Below are 17,424 nucleotides of genomic sequence, written 5' to 3'. Positions count from 1 at the left end.
TCAATTATTTTTTCTGACATTTAACTAAATTACAAAATTCGGCACTTTTTGCAGGAAAATTAATTATTAAATCCAATAGAATCTTTGTTTGCAGCTTAAACACACCAAAAAGGATTCATTTTGAGGTAAACAGCTTGAAGCGCACTCAATCTCGATTGGAGTGTTTTGATTTGTTCCTTCAACTCTCTCGCCAAGTCGAAAGGGCGAGATTTCGAGAGAAGCCAGCCAGATTGGAGAGGGGAAAATCGAGAGGATCATTTGAAGATTCGCGTCGGCGATAACGAACGCACAACAAATTGAGGCTGGGAGAAAGCGGGGCGCCGTTTTTGCCACCAACTCGCTCCACTAATGAGCCGAGGCGCGCGATAAAACGCGCAATTTGCGCCCCGGCACCACCGGCAAGACAAACTTCATCAACGAGATTTTCTCTCTTTCTGCGTTTCACTTTGATAATGGGCGGATGTGCAAGGGTGTCTCTTATCAATTCAAAATTACAGTGTCACCCCAAAGCAAAATTTAAGTCAAAATATTTTTGGAATCCGAAATAAAAATTTGCTTCAAAAAATATCTACAAATTGAAATGGAGAAATAAAAATTTACATATTTAAAAAATATTGCAAAAAATGGAATCATTTAATTCAATTAAATAAATTTGTAATTGGAAATTTCACATTTAATGTCATTAAAGTCTCAAGCTGCGCTCTTTTTTCCTTCAAGATATCGGCCTGACTGGACTCAATTTATCACTGAATGGGAGGGCTCTCGATCAAGGAAGCCGTGCGGCGATATTTCCTCTTTAAAAGTAGACCAGCCGTTCCTTCGATCTGGGTCTCATTTGGCAAATTAAGCCATCACCGGCTCCGATAACGCCCTGTTCGGAGAGCCGCCTTTCTCGCTCGCTTCCGTTTTCGCCCCCACAAGAAGAACATATAATGTGAGAGGAGCATCTTTTGCTTTTATTGTTTCGAGTCACACACGAGCGCTCGCGTAAAAGTAAAATATGAGACACTTTTACGCCACTTCTCTCTCTTGTTTCGCCGACAAGCCGTCCTCTTCTTCATTCCGGGGCCGTGGATTCCGAGTTCTGAGCGTCGTCAGCACAAATTATTGCCCTTCTCAATCCTCGTTTCACTCCAATCGGAAAGGTGTGAGCAAACGTTTAACAACAAAATTACAATAAAATATAAAGTTAAAAAGGAAATAAATTCTGAAAATGCATTTTTGTTTCGATTCCACCAGCCAGAGTCAGAATTTTGCAAACTTTGTCTAGAATCGTGTAAATACAAACACGACATTAAAACCAGTGCAAATATCTGATTGTTTATCCCTTGCGTTGGTTTCGAAACAAAATATTTGGTACTGACAAATAAGACGAAAATATCGATTAAGTTGATGAGTGCAAATGTACAAAAGGATAAAAAGCCATGTATGAATTCCACTTAAACAAAAAAGTAGTTGTCAAGTTGATTGGATTTTTTTTGCGATATAAAAAATTTCCAATTAATTGAATCAAACAGTAACTCTGACGGCTCATCTTTACCAATATAAATAAATAATTTAAAAATTATGGAACACAACTTTTATAAGAAAGAATATTTTGAGATTTTTTCATTCAAAACATCTTAGTTTGGCTAAGCAAGTGATTTTTGAAAGAGTTCATGATTAATACTCTCCACAAATTAAATGAAAATTACATAATTCTAAATAAATGTGAAAAAGGTGTGGCCGTGTTCGCACCACAGGTTCGGGACTTTTTCGGGAGGAACTTGTGAGCTTTGGCCGCTCGGCCGCCACCTCGTCCAATGCTCGTTTCTTGCGCTCTTGAGGTCTTCTTGAGCATTGGAGAGGCGACGGGCGACCTCAGCCCCCAAGACTTCCGCATGCGGGGACAGCATGGGGGGGGGGAGTGGGAGGGCATAGGCAATGTGACCTGTGATGTTAGGCGACCACACCCGGACATCAACAACCCCAATTCTCTTTCTAGCCATTCATACACACAAAACGTGGTCATATTTGATGCTAATTTTTATTTTCAATTCTGCTTAATTTGGAAATGAATATTTTGCAACCCACCCTGGATTAAATTTTGACTTTCCAGTTTTTCGCTTCAATAGATTTGAAATTTTCAACCAGAAGTTTGCGTATTCTAATAAAAAAAGAAGTTTGAAATTTCTGCTGAGGACTATTTTTGCGATCAGAGAATGGCGGTAGACCTTTGAAGGTCTCTGGGTCTGATGCAACTATGAAAGTTAGATTCCATTGTTGAATGTCAAATTTTGAAAAATTCTTGGGCGAATCTCCAAATTTTGAAAAGAACACAACCGATGTAAGCAACGAAAGACACACTGGCGGAAAGCTTGTTTCATGAGGAAGCCGAAAATGCCGTGGTTTTTGCGATTTGGTGACACTTGACCTGAGAAAGAAAATTTTCGATTAAGTCTGTTTGTTTGCTTCCGGTATCATTTAATTAGTTCAACTCAAACAGGAATAAATATCAAATAATTGAAAAAAATTTAAATTTTATATTTTCATTTCATTTAATCTTAAAATAAATTTAAGAACGGTAAAATTTGATGTAAAAGTTTGATCAATAATTTCATTCTATATTATTATTCTCATTTCTTTAATTTTTGTGTAACTCATTTAAAATCCAGTTATTTAAATTGTCAGGATAAAATTATTGTAATTTTGAAAGAAATAAAACCGAAAAAGACTTCTGCCCCAATGTTGAAAAAAGGTTTAATCAAAAACATTTCACATGTGACCTGAAAACAAAAACTAGATCAAATTCTCTAGAGTCTGGAAAGAGGAAATGGCCTCACATATTCTCCATTTCATTAAAGTAATTTTGATGAATTGCACTCCCTGGAGATGCAAAATTTTCCGTTACAATTGCAAATATATATTTTTCTCTCCTCAACTGTTGCTCGCCGGAGGAAAATCCTTGGAGACCGGTGTGTGTAAATCGAAGTGTCGATCGGAAATTTTCATTGTGAGGTAGCGCAGGACGAGGTCTCCCTCGGCCGTCGGATCGGATAAATAGAAGAGGGCGGAGAAATAAATTTCGCCGGCAGCAAAAATTACCTCTGCGACTCTCTCGACTAATTCCGCGTTGGCTCGCCACCTTTTCCTTTTGATTATCGCGTCCGGTCGAAGCCGTAAATTTTCCGGAAAAAAAACCTTTTTCCACCGTGCCGAATTCGATTCCGGAACATTGAATTTCTGAATGTTTATGAGCCTAAATGGATTTTATTGCTAACTCTTTCCACTTTCCACACATCACAGTAAAGAGAAAAAAGTGAGTGAAAATTTTCAGACATTAAATTGAAATATAAAATTGTGTCCTCTTATAATAAGAATGGAAAAAATGTTCACCTTTTCCCGACAAAAGCATTATTGGAATTTTGAAGATATTTTTGTTTAGACTACTAATTTTAAGATACTAAACTTGACTAAATAAGCATTAATGCTCAAGACATCAAAACCTCTGAAGATTCAAATGCTTTTGGCGGGAAAATGTGAAATCCAACTTCGAAACGCATAGTGTGATTTTTTTAAATCGCAAATTCTACTTCTTTCATTATTCTGTTCTTTTTAAAATTTTTAATACCACTAAGCAAAAATTATTCCTGAAGAGGCTCTTTAAACGTATAGTCTATTAAATTCTGATGAATTTCAAGATTCTCTTTCTTTAACTCCAACTCAACGCAAGAGATGATTTTCGGTGAAGAGACGACATTGCCTTTTGTTTAAGCACAGAACAATTATTATGAAATTAAATCTGCGAAATTGGCCTAATTCGCATTGTGACAACGACGTGAATTAAGAAGCTCTTCTTGTTCAACGGCGCGCGTCGACGAAAATTTCGAGTGCGAAACAAGAGCTTTGTTTCCACTTTACATGCAAAATAACTCGCTCTTTTATGGAGCGTCGTAACAATAAAGAGGCCGCCGCCGCGTCGACGACGTTTTGCAGAAGCAAAAATTTCCTTTGAACGATAAACCTGCTCATTTATGTCGGAAAACAATTTGCTCATGTGCGCTGCAATTTTCTCCTTGCCGTTCCGCTTCAATAAAGGAAATCAAATTTGTCCCCGAGGTGACACCAGGCAGTAGAAAACGGTAAATTAGATTTCATTCTATTTGTTAAATTTGTAATGTAAAACCTAAGAAACTATTGGATTTTTAACATTGTAATTTTCATTTAAAAATATTTCAGGTGTTTTTAGCCAAATTTTAAATCCAATTTTTATTTAATTAAAAAATAATTCCATGCATAAGAAATCTTATTAATTTTTTCAATAAAAGCAGTTTTTGAAATTTCCATGAGTGAGAAGAACGATCTATTTTTTATTTGAAACTTACCTTATAACTTTTATTTCTTAAGTAGTTTCCTTTTTTTATTTAAGCAAATTTTAAAATTTTATAGAATATTTTAATATTTAACACAATAAAAATTTGACCCAGAAATTGTGTCTCTGAATTAGTCCCACTTCAGGATTATCTTCAAACAGCCAATTTTTCACAATTAATATTAAAATTCATTTCTTCAGCTTAAATTTTAAATAAAATGCTCAAGCAACGAGATATTTAGTGACATCATTAGAAATTTTCATTTCGAGTGACTTCACGAGTTAATTTAATCATCTTTAGACCTACAATCCTAGTCTTCTGACTTTTTCTGATGATTGCGTCGACCTGGTAAATTTGAAAAATTCTGGAGAAAAACAATGTTATATAAAACTTTCACATAAAATACTGAAGCGACGAGATATTTAAATATTTCTAGAGTTATAATTGAAAAATTTTTATCCCGAGTGACATCACGGATTAAATTGGTATTCAATAGACCTATAATTCTTCAGGATTAACTTCAAACAGCTAATTTATTACAGGTATTATTAAATTTCATTTCTTTTGCTTTAATTCGGGCCGCCTGGCGCAAATCTAATCTGAATTTATGTCATTGAGAGATTTTTTTTATTAAATTAGCAATTAACGAATGGTTAGGCTTTATAATCTTTGTTAAAGTCCTTATTTATTTAATTTTTGATAATTATATTGTTGTTCATTTACAAATGTCCAAGTTGTTACATAACATTTTTTACGGCCAATTGTTGAAAAGAATATATTTAAAAAGAGAGGAATTGTTGGAAAAAATGGAACCATCACTAGCAAGAATTTTTCTAAACCCTCTTTAAAATTTTTAATTTGGTTCATGATTTTTGTTTCATATTTTATATTTTTGTATTTCAGGGTTTTCGATCAAATTTTTGTTTAGTTTTTAATTTGATTATTGCCTAACAAACACATTAATATCTTTTTAAAATTTATCCAAACGCTTTTTGAATGAAAAAATAATAATTCTCTTTCCAAAATATTGAGTTTAAAGAATGAAGACCGAAAATATATTCGCAACATTCTTTTTTTTATTTAATTTATGCCACAATAGAGCGACGAAGCTATAAAAATTTGGAAGTTCACCGTGTCGTTTGGTTGTTCGCTTTGCGACACAAATTGAATTTGCCAGCCGTGCTTCAAATTGAATCGTTTTCACCGCCGAGTTTTTTGTGTTTGGTCGACGGACACGTTTTTATAACGTGCAAAAAGCGAAATTCACCGGCGGCGCCGATCACACACACATAAAACGCTGACAAAAGAGCTTTTGTTGCAGCTTTTTGGCCATTCGGATTCGGCGAAAAGTCTCTCGCGGGATGCGCGATGATGGGCGTGTGATATATTTAAATTTATTATATGCGCCCGCAAAATCCGAGCGGATTTCCAGCGCCGGCCGATTAAAATTCCCTGCCGCCCAAATAACCGCAAAATATGCGCCCCGGCTGGCTCAGATTGTACACTTTTGCCACAGCGTTTTAATTTATGCCGCGTGGAACCGTGAAATAATAGTGGTGCATTGTGTTCAAAAGTAAAACAAAACGTGCATGCGGTCGTGCGCAATGAATAGAAAAAATACCCGTTTCATAATTCAAGAGGTAATTAATCGCGACCAAAAAAAGAGGAAAATACGTGCAGAGGCAATAATTCAACCCTTTAACTGGAAGGAAAGCATGATGAATATTCATCATTGGTTTCAACGCAGCAGAACTGAAAAAAATTCAAAGAAGAGAATTATATAAATTTAAATCAAGTCTAATTTGCATATTTTTTTATATCTTTTATATACATTTTATACCTTGTTAACAGTATTTTTATTTATTCTACTCATAAACATGCAAAATAATTGAATCAAATAATAAATTAAAGTGATTTTTTCCGCAAAAAAAGCATCTAAATATCCAAGTAAAAGATTAAGATTGACAAGAGGAAAAATTAAAGTACTAATATAAAATAAAATTATATTAATTCAATTATTTTTATCACTTTCTAAAATTAAAGTTATATTAAATTTAATGAATTTTTTTAAATTTAAAGTTATATTCATGGAATGTAGTGATAATAAAATATTCAATTTTATCTAACGTTGAAGAATGAAAATAACAATAATAGAATTTTTTAGTCTTTTTTTTTTAAATTAAATTTAAATTTATTTTATTCCTTTTTTCAACTACAAATACCGTGGAGATTTTTAAATAAAATCTTGCTTTAAAATTGACATGTTTAAAATTTTTACCAAAATTTTAGTTGAAATGAATTTGTTTTCTAAACTTTTTATTTCATTTGTTTGCAGGAGAATCGTGTGCAGACAATTTCTGCGCGTTCGGCGCGACATGCGTCGAGGACGAGGACGGCGAGGCTCGATGCCGGTGTCCCGAACACTGTCCCACCCTCGGCCAGCACCCGGTCTGCGGCTCGGACGGTCGTTCGTACGTCAGCGAGTGCGTCCTGCGGATGACGGCGTGCCAGCGGCAGGAACATCTCAGGGTCATGCACCTCGGCGAATGTGGTGAGTCCAAATTTTTTAATTAAATCGATTAAAAAAAAGCTTCCAAATGCGCAAGAAATTGTTGATTTTTGACTGAGAAATGATTATTGCCAGCAGAAATACAAGAGTTATGCAACCTGCATGACATAAAAATACTTGAATTGACAATTTTTTTAATTCTAATTTTTATGGTGCTAATCTTTTATAGAACTTCACAAATTTCCAAATATTTAAAAAAAAAATACATATATTGACTTTTGATACCTTTTCATAAAAAAATCAATATATTTTCTGCGCTTTTTGAGGTTTTTCTTATTATGGGGGAAAATAAAAAAAGCAGCGATTTTTTTCCTGCTTAGAAAGTCGCCCGACGATTTTGATCAAAGTTTCGTGCGAATTTGGATTAATTTATATAGTTTTAAACGAGATTTTTTTGCCAAAAGACCTTACGGAATACCAATTTGCCGGTTCGCGGGAAGGCAAATTGAAAAACTTTGAGGACTCTTGAAAGAAAAGGGTTGGCTCATTTTTGCTGTCATAGGAGCCGCGCTGATTCGGATCGCTACACCTACTTATTTTCGAGCTCATTTCGCGTGCTGTGCACTTTTATGCCGACACGCGGCACGTTTCATACAATAATGAGAGCAAACTTAAACACCCCCGAGTCTGCTATCGGCGGCAAATCGCCGCCAAGTCATGCAATCAAGAAATTTGCCTTTCGTGCCCTTTTATCGCCTACCTGATGAATTTCACCGAAATAATCATATTTTTCACCCTAGACTGAATTGAAAAACAAATATATATTTTTAGGGGAAGGAAATGAAGACTGGCGGCTGTTTGTGCAGTCGTGTTATTATTTGAAAAGTAATTTCCTCCGAAAATAAGAGGGTTTGTTTGTTTGTTTGTGCGAGAGTGACCTTCGAATATTCGCGAATATCAGACAAAAACAAGCCTCCGATAAATTCATTTTTTTTTTATTTGCTCCTTTTCCCTCTCCGACTGGCGTTTTACTTTTTTTTTACACACACATTTGAATTTATTTACTTTCTCTCGCTGCGGGAAAATGAAAAATTCATTACGCTTTTCGCTTTTGGAAAATATGCGCGTTTTTTATTGCGACAGCGAGATAAAAGTGCGAGAGAGAGAGAGACGTACACGATGATTTGCAGCTTTTGCGGGCGCGAAATTAGAAATGTATCAGCGCCGAGTATGCAGAGCAGAGAGACAAACTAGAAAAGAGAGAGCCACCGCCTGTCGCCATATTTCACTCTCGAAAACCCACCCAACTCTCAAACGTATCCAAAATTCTCTCTGGGCAGAAATTTTTGCACACCGGTGAATTTTTTCTCCATATTTAAAACATGAAATTAATACTTTCACTTGAAAGAGTTATTTTGAAATGGCAATTCATTTTTTTTTACACTTGGGAGTTATTGATTTATTAATTTACTCCCGAATTTGTCATTTTTTACTGTTGTTCATTTGTCCAAATTATTTCATTGTTTAAAATTAATTGTTGAAAATAATTTATTTGAAAAGAAACAGGAATTGTTGGACAAAACGGCGCCACCAATAGCAAGAATTTTGCTTAAACTTCCAAAATAAAAAAGACCCCATTTTCATTTTGAAACAATGACAATTCAAATTTTTGTGACAAAATTATAATTTAAATTAATTTTATGAGCCTGGAAGTAAATTTAGAGTTGAATTTATGTTTGTATTTAATAAGTTTTCTCTAAAAATCTAAAAAAACTATAAAGTTCTGTACAATTCTAAATTGCTGCCTAAATTGGAAAAAGTTTCCATGACAAATTTCAGCGGAGACATTTGCAACTTTTCTCATATTCAAATATGTGCCTTATTTCAAAATAATTTTGAAATGTTTTTCCCTAAAATTGTGCGTTTTCCTTATTTGATTAAATGAAGCAAGAAATGAGGAAAATGTTTTCTTTATTAAAGTTTCCAAATTTACACATTTTCACGAGGGAAATTGCAAACTTTTTTCTTCTGACAGGGAATTTTGTAACAAGGAAACGTTCTTCATGAAATTGCTGTCACTAATTTAAACCAAATTTGCATAAATTGATTGATTTGGTATTGGTTATTTTAGAATTACAACCTAAAAAATTAAATCTGCTTTTTATTGTTTTGGTTCTTTAGAGTCATTAAAAATCATAAACTTTCAAATGAAAGGTAATGAAATAGTCAAAAATCTCTTTCAGTAATTTGAAGATTTCCTCAATCGTTGATAAGAAAATAAACATTCATGGATTCTTAAAAAAATTTGGTTAAAATATTGAATTATTTTGGCTTTTATAAGTAATTAAAATCATAGGAGAAACAAAACGAAAGAAATATATTGGAATTTACAAAAATCTCTTTTGAAAAAATCCTCCATCTTGAACAAAAAAAATAACATTAAAAAAGAAAATGCTTTCATGGATTCTAAAAAAAATGATCACCTTTCCTCGTTTTTAAGTCAATTCACCTTATCGGTTTAACAATATTGGATAAAAATGTAGGTTTGTTATTTTACCTTGTAAGAAGATAATTTTTTATGGTTCAAATGGAATAACAACACACGAAATAGAATAAAAAAATTATTACATCTGGAGGAAATCGGATTTAGAGTCTGTTATACGTCCCGACATTAAAAAAGGTTGATTTATCTATTTTTTGTTGTTAGTCTCGGTGTTCGGCGGCGCACTTTGCACTCACTCAACAGAGGCTGATCGATTGATTTGGAAAAAGGGTCGTGTGTGCTCGTGAAATCGGTCGTTTCGCGCAAAAAGATTGCCTCCGGCAACACCTTTTACGGTGCTCGAGAGAAGTGACAAAAGCCGCTCTGCTCGCTCTCGCCTGATAATAAATTTAACGCGGCAGCCTTTCTCGTACGTCCCAATAATAATGCAGCCGACAGTGAAAGAGCCGGAAATGACAAAGTTATCGCTTTTCCAAGGCGCACCACCTAATTAAATAATAATCTTTGCCGCAAAAGAAGAACCTGCGCAGAGAAAATAATTCAAAAAAATTGAAACCCTTTCCTTTTCTCTGTGTTGCAAAAAATTATTTTATATTCCGAGTCGTAAACATGAAATTGGTCCTTTTTTTATTTTATATTTTTTTATTCATATCGCTCTCTTTTCCGAAGGCTGCGCGCGCGTCCGACTCGATAAATAAAAATTTTATACTTTTTTCCGCTGGTGCAGTATTAAATTTTTATGTCTCGTCGCGCTTCGACCGTGCGCAAAACATAATAACAAAGAATGGAAGTTGTGATTAAAAGGACCCCCGGCGAAGGAGGAATTTTTTTTTATATACATTCGGCGATCGCCCAGCCGTGTCTAGTTGGCAGATTTCGTCGGTCCTTGTTATTGGCTTTTTACGTCCAATATAAAGTGGAATAATGCGCGATCCGCCGTGGACAATATATTATATTGCGGCTGCGGGCGAAATCATTTTCGACGTCACATCAAAGGCGATCCGGATGGGATTACGGAGCGTCCAGGTACATAATATACGGACGCTTTGTTGCGGCCGCATATTGTTTTTCGCTGATTACCTCTCGCTCCGGGACAAAAGTGCATCGCAAAATAGCCGCTCCATCGCCGGTAATTGATTTAATTTCCGATATTAACCGTGGACAACGTCACGGTTTGTTTACACAGAGTGCTTGATGCCGCCTTTGGCAACGATAAAAAACATTTTTGCAATTTAAATTTTGCAAAGTACGATTCAAACGAAATGTTTATTCTGTAAATTATGCATAATATATATTTTAAAGAGTAATTTTTATTTTAGGAACGGATAAATGAAATTTAAAAGGTGAAAATATTAAATAATTCTAGCCTTTTGCCCTACAAAATCCAAATTACTTTCAAAGAGTTTCTTTTTTCAACAAATTCCAAAATTTCATTCCAACCCTTATTTTGGCTACCCCCTTTTTTCATTTTGTATTTCCGCCATATTTTTATGCTAATGGCTTTTGTCATTTTTTTCGCTTGGATATAATTTATATTTTATGGGATGCAAAATTTTTTAATGGCTTTTTAGGATTAGTTAAATAATAAAATATAAATGAAACAAGTTTTCCAATTAAAAACATGCAGATCAAAAAGTTCACATGACTTATTTCAAGTCTATTTCGTCAATGATTATTATTATTGAAATTGAAATTTGATGCTTTTAAAAAAAATGGTCCAATTTTTGTGTACGAATTGCTGATTCCAATCAACAATCAACATGACACCAATTTTAAAAAAGTAGCGTGGCAGAGATTTGCTCTATTTATATTGAGGCTGGTTTCGAATCAAATCAATTCAACTGGTCCTTTCAACCATAAAAGTTGTAAATTGGAGAATAAATTGGAAGGGAAAATTTTCCGTATTTCAAAATCCTTTGTTGTAAACTTGCATATTCTACTTAATTTTCAACAAAATAAGTGGATTTTTTAAAATCAATTTTCTTCTAAATCTAGTGTTTTTCAGCACTTTTTACCGGAGTTACATATTTCTTGAAAGAATAACTTGAACTCTGCCTTTGATTAAGGAGAATCAACTTAATCGCGATCATAAACATTTTAAATTGAGTTGATTTAGGTAGATCAGCAAAATGAACGTTGGGTTTTTTGATGCACTGCAAAAATTTAAAAATTTCCAGATATGAAAACACATAGATAATTAAAACAATCAGTAAGAGTTTGATCAATTTTTCTAAAGTTCTTCAAAACATGGAAGCTCCCATTTTTTGTATTTTTATTCTGTTTTATTAAATTGTGCGCAATTTAATCAGTTTGAAATGTTATTACCTCATTTTAACGCCTTTAAATTTTAACTTTTGTCGGCCCAAAATTACATGGTTAAGTTCAATTTGAACAGCATCGATGTAAGTAAATATTCTGCAGAATACAATTTATTAATTCATGTTTCCAAAGATAATAGGGTTTTAACTTTTGATATTAAAAAGGAACAAATTTTTTAACAAAAAAAATTCTGAGAGAATTGCATGGAAATGAATTTTGCCTTCGTTGGAACTTTAAAATGATTTACAAGTAAACGGAAATATGGATTATTTGTTGAAGCTTTTCTTTGCACGCGTGAATAAATTTCCTGCAGAATTCTATTGAATATCCGCGTAAAGCGCTCGATATGTACGAGCAAAAATTAATATCCGTGTGTCGGCGGTACGTCTCTCTGTGGTGCACAAAGCGATTTACTCGCGCCAAACACGTGATACAAAAGCTCTCCGCGCCGCGGGTTTTCAATCTGTCGTGGGACGGCTGCTCTCGATGAAAAAGGAAAGCCGGCCGTCTTTTGCGTGCGCCGAATTTGAATAAGTTTGCTTTCTTTCTATGCGCGCACGAGAGATATATAAGGGTTGTTTGCCCCGCGCCCGATCTCGTCTCCACGAGAACATAAATCAACGCCACCTATGTGCAAATAAATTCCGGCAGAGCCCAATAGACAGACCACGGCGCGTGAACCGATTTGAAAATATTCACCCACGAAAGAGGCAAAATGGAGATCAATTCCGCTAAAATATGCTCGACAAAAGTATTTTTTTTTAAAGTCGGAACAAAAATTGAAAAAATTTTGAAATAAATTAAAATATAACTTTCACTAGAGTTTTTATTAAAGATTTTAAATTTCTCAATTCAATTCAATTCAATTCAATTCATTTATTCTCTCGCAACAAGTCAAACAGAAAATTAAAAAAATCACATTGGGAGAGAATTGGCAGCCAGCTCTAGTAAACAACTTACTAAAACTCATAGGCTCAATTTGGAAGCAAAAGTGTTTCCAACTTAAACCTACTCGCCGAACTGGAGCCGTAATAAATCATTTTTATACCAGAAAGTAGGATTTTGGATTTAAGTTCCGCTTTAATATTTCTTAAATGAATCAAAAACTTGACATTCAAATTGTCAGTAAAATTCCTTCTATAAAAGTCTAACGATTTTTGTTAATTCAATTTAAACTTTTTGAAGTAAACAAAAAATTACGAAATTCCCTTTTTTTAACCTTATTTATTATTCTACATATCATTTTAGTCCTTGATGACAAATTATGAAATTATGTACTTTGATTACTTAAAAAATGGTAAATTAATTGGCACTTAAAGGTTTCTGCACTTTGAACTTCTTTATTTTCCACATTCATTTGTACAAGTATGACTTAAATAAATAATTTTTATACAAAATATGTGCTCTATCATCACCGAAAACTGTCCTACTTGCTTATCAAATTCCTATACTACTTGCAATCCATTAAAAATTATTTTCTCCAGCAATCAAATTTTCGTTAATCTAGGCCATTGGTGGAATGGGTGAAACAACAACTTGTTCTTCACTGCTGCCAGGACCGCCGCGGTTTTTGTTTTGAGTCAGTTTGGCCGCTAATTTTGACTTTGAAGCTCCCTGTCCTCCAACCTCCTCACTGCTGCCAGGACTGTTTTTGCCTTCTTGAGTCAGTTTGCCGCTTAATTTTGACTTTGAAGCTCCCTGTCCTCCAACTTCTTCACTACTTTTGCCAACGCCTTCATTGTTGCCCTCGGTCAGCTTGCTTGCCCTGCTTCTGAATCCAGTCTTCTTCGGAGCTTCGTTCTTTTCGGAACCAAAATATTTTTTGAATTGTTCAGGAGTAAGCATGTAATTGTAGTCGCAGCCTTTCAACTGCGCCGTCCTATTCTCACAACTCGGCATTTTTGGATCTATCGGCGGCACTATAAATTTAAATTCGTTAAAATTCCATCATACGTTTATAAAATAAGTCTTACTGTCCGTCGCGCCGTGCTTTTCAGAAGCAGGTGCTTGCTGTGAACAGAGAAGTTTTATTGAATTCAACTTGAATTATGGCTCTTCGTTTTCAAACAGCAACGAATTCAGGGGACCAACTTAAATTGTGAGACTTTTTGATTTCGATAAGTATGGTGAAGGAAATTTTCAGCGGTCAGGAATTTATTTGATATTTTCTTACGAGAACATATTCTCTCTGAATGCACGTCATCAGTCTGCGACTGTCACTTTTGCAGATCTTTTTCGGTTCTACAATCGCTGGTGAAGAAGTTGAAGGATTTGCTGTCGTTGATGCAATCAACTCTGTGGTTTTCATCACATCTGGAATATGTCACGTCGGTTTTTAGCAAAATAATATCCAAATCAAATTTCTTTTTGAAAAGTTTAAGACTTTCTTTGCTCTTTTATTAAATTTGTACACTTACTGGTCATGCAAGTGTTGATTATATTTGCTATAAGTGGACTCCAAACGGCTTTGCTTTCCGCGGTCAGTGTTTCGAGAGCGTTTGTGTAGTTAGCCAATAAATTTGCCAAAATAATGTCTCCGTTTTGGTTTAGCTGAAAATAATTGGTATTAAAAATTTAGATTAAAAGCGTGATTTTTCTTACGTGGCCAGTTTTGTTCATGACGCACTCTGCCATGCACTGCAAGATTTATTTTAAAAATGGAGAGAAATAATCAAAATTCACAAAATTGTACATTTCCATCGCAGCCTGCGCGCTTTGATGTCAACTGAGCCGCCATTTTCCTCAGCTTCTGGTTCATTGTTTTGTCCTGACCGTTCCTACTTTTTCTTGCCTCTCGAGCCACTCGGCTGTTGGGTCTTCTACTCATCCTCAAGTTTCGTTTCGCTCCACCGTGTTTTCCGTGCTCGCGATCACCACCGGGCTTGCAACCCTTGAACATGCTCGGATTGAATAATTTCGGGGCGTTGACACACTGTTGCGACATCTGCAAGGTTTTAAAATTCATTTTGATGCAAAAAAAATCCAAAATCAAACTTACCATCAGATAATACGGGATGCAAAACAGTGGTTCATCAGTCGCAAGTTGCGTCAGCAAATCCGCAGAAAATTCCATATGGCCCTGAAACGATTTTGCTCAGAACAATTTAAATTTCAGTCAGTTGAGTAAAACTACCTGTGCCACGCCTAGGACAAGGACTATCAGACTTGCAAGCTTCAACATGTTTCAATCTGTTAATGTGTTTTTGAAGTTCCAACTCGCTTTATATACCTTCTATGGTCCAGGGTCACCGACACTGTAGACAGGAAACAATTATTCCTACGCAGGTAGACCAAGGCCAGTATTTTTCCATTGATTTTTTGAAAATTCTTTTCGTTTCCTGCGTATTTGACGGACTATATGAGCAATTTCCTGTTTCAACACAATTCTCGTTGGAAATTGCTGGCAAAATATTCATGACGATTTGAAAAGAATCATCTAGAATCAGAGTTTCGAAATTCATATCAAAATATTTTCATTTTGTCAATTCAATTAAAAATTAATTTATTTAATTAAATATGAATTTATTCGGTGATTGTGTTTTCTGAACAAGTCTATATTAAAACTAATTTTGCACAATAATTATTCATTCGAAGGTGCTAAGGATTATTTGCTGAATAATTATTTATTTAATCATTTTACCATCAGCACAACAATAAATCTAGAACACCATAAACTATTTTTTATAATTCAATTTTATTCAGGAAAATTCAATGGAAATTTAATATGCGCTAATCAACATTTCAACGCTGAAACTTGAAAATTATGACAAATTACATTTGATTTAATACAAGCATAATTCATGTTTATTATTTTAAAAATTCTTTTCACTTATTCATATCCGCGAAATTTCAAAATTAAAATATTTTACTAAATCATAGTTTTATCAAAAATTTATTTAATAAAATATTATAATCTAGGGATGGATAAAAAGAAAAACTTTCAACTTTACTTTGGCACTTTTTCAAAACGTATCTAATAGTAATGAAAATAAAACTTATAATCTTGAAGGATTTAAACTATATTTGAAACTCTTTATTGTCATTGTATATAAAAAGGATAACCCTCTAATCAGCTGTAATTTACTCAAAGTTGTCGAGATGCCAGTCCTTTGTGACAGAATATTGGTGTAGGCGGAAAGCAAATTAATCGGCTCGTCAACAAGGCCAGAGAGAGTGAGCTCGTAGATTTGAGTTTTGACAAATAGCCTGGTCGCTTTTTGCGTCGAGCGTAACAAAAAGCTGCGAGCAGACAAGAGAGGCGGCAATTTATTTAATTAGGCCTCCCGCGCGCGTATCAAAGGGCAAAAAGCGAAAGTTGGTGGGCGACACAACTTTTCAAAGGCGCAACCATCCATCTTCTTTAAGACTCGCCGCGCGCAAATAAGGCAAAAAGCTGCAGCCCCCGTGCAAATTAGCTAGCCGGCGAAATAACAAATTGGATTTGGCCTTGCAAGTTATAAAAATTCTCGACGTTTTGCGTGCGGCCATTTTGGTCTGACCAGTTCAGGGCGATTTGCTTTTTGTCAAGAGAGAGGATCAGCGAAGGAAAAAGTAGTGGGTTTAGACGATGCTGACGTTGTCACACGAAAGAAGAAAATGACGCTGACCCTACCAGACAGAAATGGGCAAAGAAAAAGTGATGGGAGAGTTGTGAAGAAATCGAATTTCGCGGTCTCGTCAAGTGTGAACTTGGAGCAGGTGGACCGAAACGAATAAAAACTCACTCTTGGGAAATATGAAGAAAAAAATCGTAAGATGGACACACAAAATATATAAATTTAAGAAGGTAAATTAAATAAATAAAAATTCTAAGGAACAAAATTACTGCCTGGAAGATCAGATCAATTCAAACTTTTAATTTGTAATAAAAAAAACATGGCTTTTGGCTTAAAAGATTCTATGAATAATTTTATAATTCCTCTTAAAGGACAGTTGACACCGGTTAATTTTATAATCTTTTTGTTATAGAAAATGCTCCACATATCTGAAAAAGAAATCTCGATCAATAAATTCGCACCCTTTATAGCTTTGAACCTTAATTTTATCATGTTTTTTTTTTTAGGGTCAACAGATTTTCCACCGAACTTGATTTTATTCTCGAGGGAAGTTCGACCGAATTGAATTTTTTTTTTCAAATTTTGTTTAAACAGCAACAATATTATGACAATCTTTTAAACTTTAACATTAAGAATACAAATTGTTACTATAGAAATCTTAAATGCCTTATAAAATTAATAAAATTTAAAGAATGAACCTATAAAAAGCTTGATATAAAATATAATTTTAATTTACTACAATCAATTCAGCTATGAAAATTCCTCAATTATTCAAAATTTCATCAACACAATTTTGAGACTCTAATTTGAAATAAGTAAACCACGTACTTTAGGAGAAAAAAAACATTCGCATATATATCATCCAACTTCTTCTCGTTTACTTTCTGCGTTTTATGTTTTACTTGAAATTTTACGTTTTGTTCCTTCCCGTCCTATTTCATTCTTGACGGCTCCACAAAAAAGACGTAAATTGTGAGGCACCCTTGCTTGTTACGCTAAATTTGCGTTGAGGCAGGTGCGCGTCTGTCTCTCGTCTTCTGCGTGCGGTTTTCGCGTGTGCGGGGGGTGCGGCTGCTGTTTCGCTCTTTTCTCTCCATCATTCTGCACGTCAAGTAGCGACGGCGGAGGAAAGGAAATGAGGGCAGTTTTAAGAGAGAGCGAGAAAGGGAGCCGTGAGTCACCGCA

General features: G+C 34.6%; 1 protein-coding gene across 5 annotated transcripts in view; it reads left to right on the top strand.

Annotated features, from left to right (window-relative positions):
- Positions 1-17,424, top strand: part of LOC132204573 (agrin-like) — a 190,258-nt gene that overhangs the window by 94,019 nt on the left and 78,815 nt on the right. For all 5 annotated transcript variants that reach the window (XM_059633162.1, XM_059633161.1, XM_059633164.1 and 2 more), the window contains one exon: positions 6,688-6,903. In XM_059633162.1, coding sequence (XP_059489145.1) covers positions 6,688-6,903 — 216 coding nt within the window. The remainder of the gene's footprint in view (positions 1-6,687; positions 6,904-17,424) is intronic.

The sequence above is a fragment of the Neocloeon triangulifer genome, unplaced genomic scaffold, assembly GCF_031216515.1.
Source record: "Neocloeon triangulifer isolate White Clay Creek 2 clone unplaced genomic scaffold, ASM3121651v1 ptg000022l, whole genome shotgun sequence".
Lineage (NCBI taxonomy): Eukaryota > Metazoa > Arthropoda > Insecta > Ephemeroptera > Baetidae > Neocloeon > Neocloeon triangulifer.
Note: the sequence above shows the minus strand (reverse complement) of the source record. Positions and strands in the feature narration are given on the sequence as shown.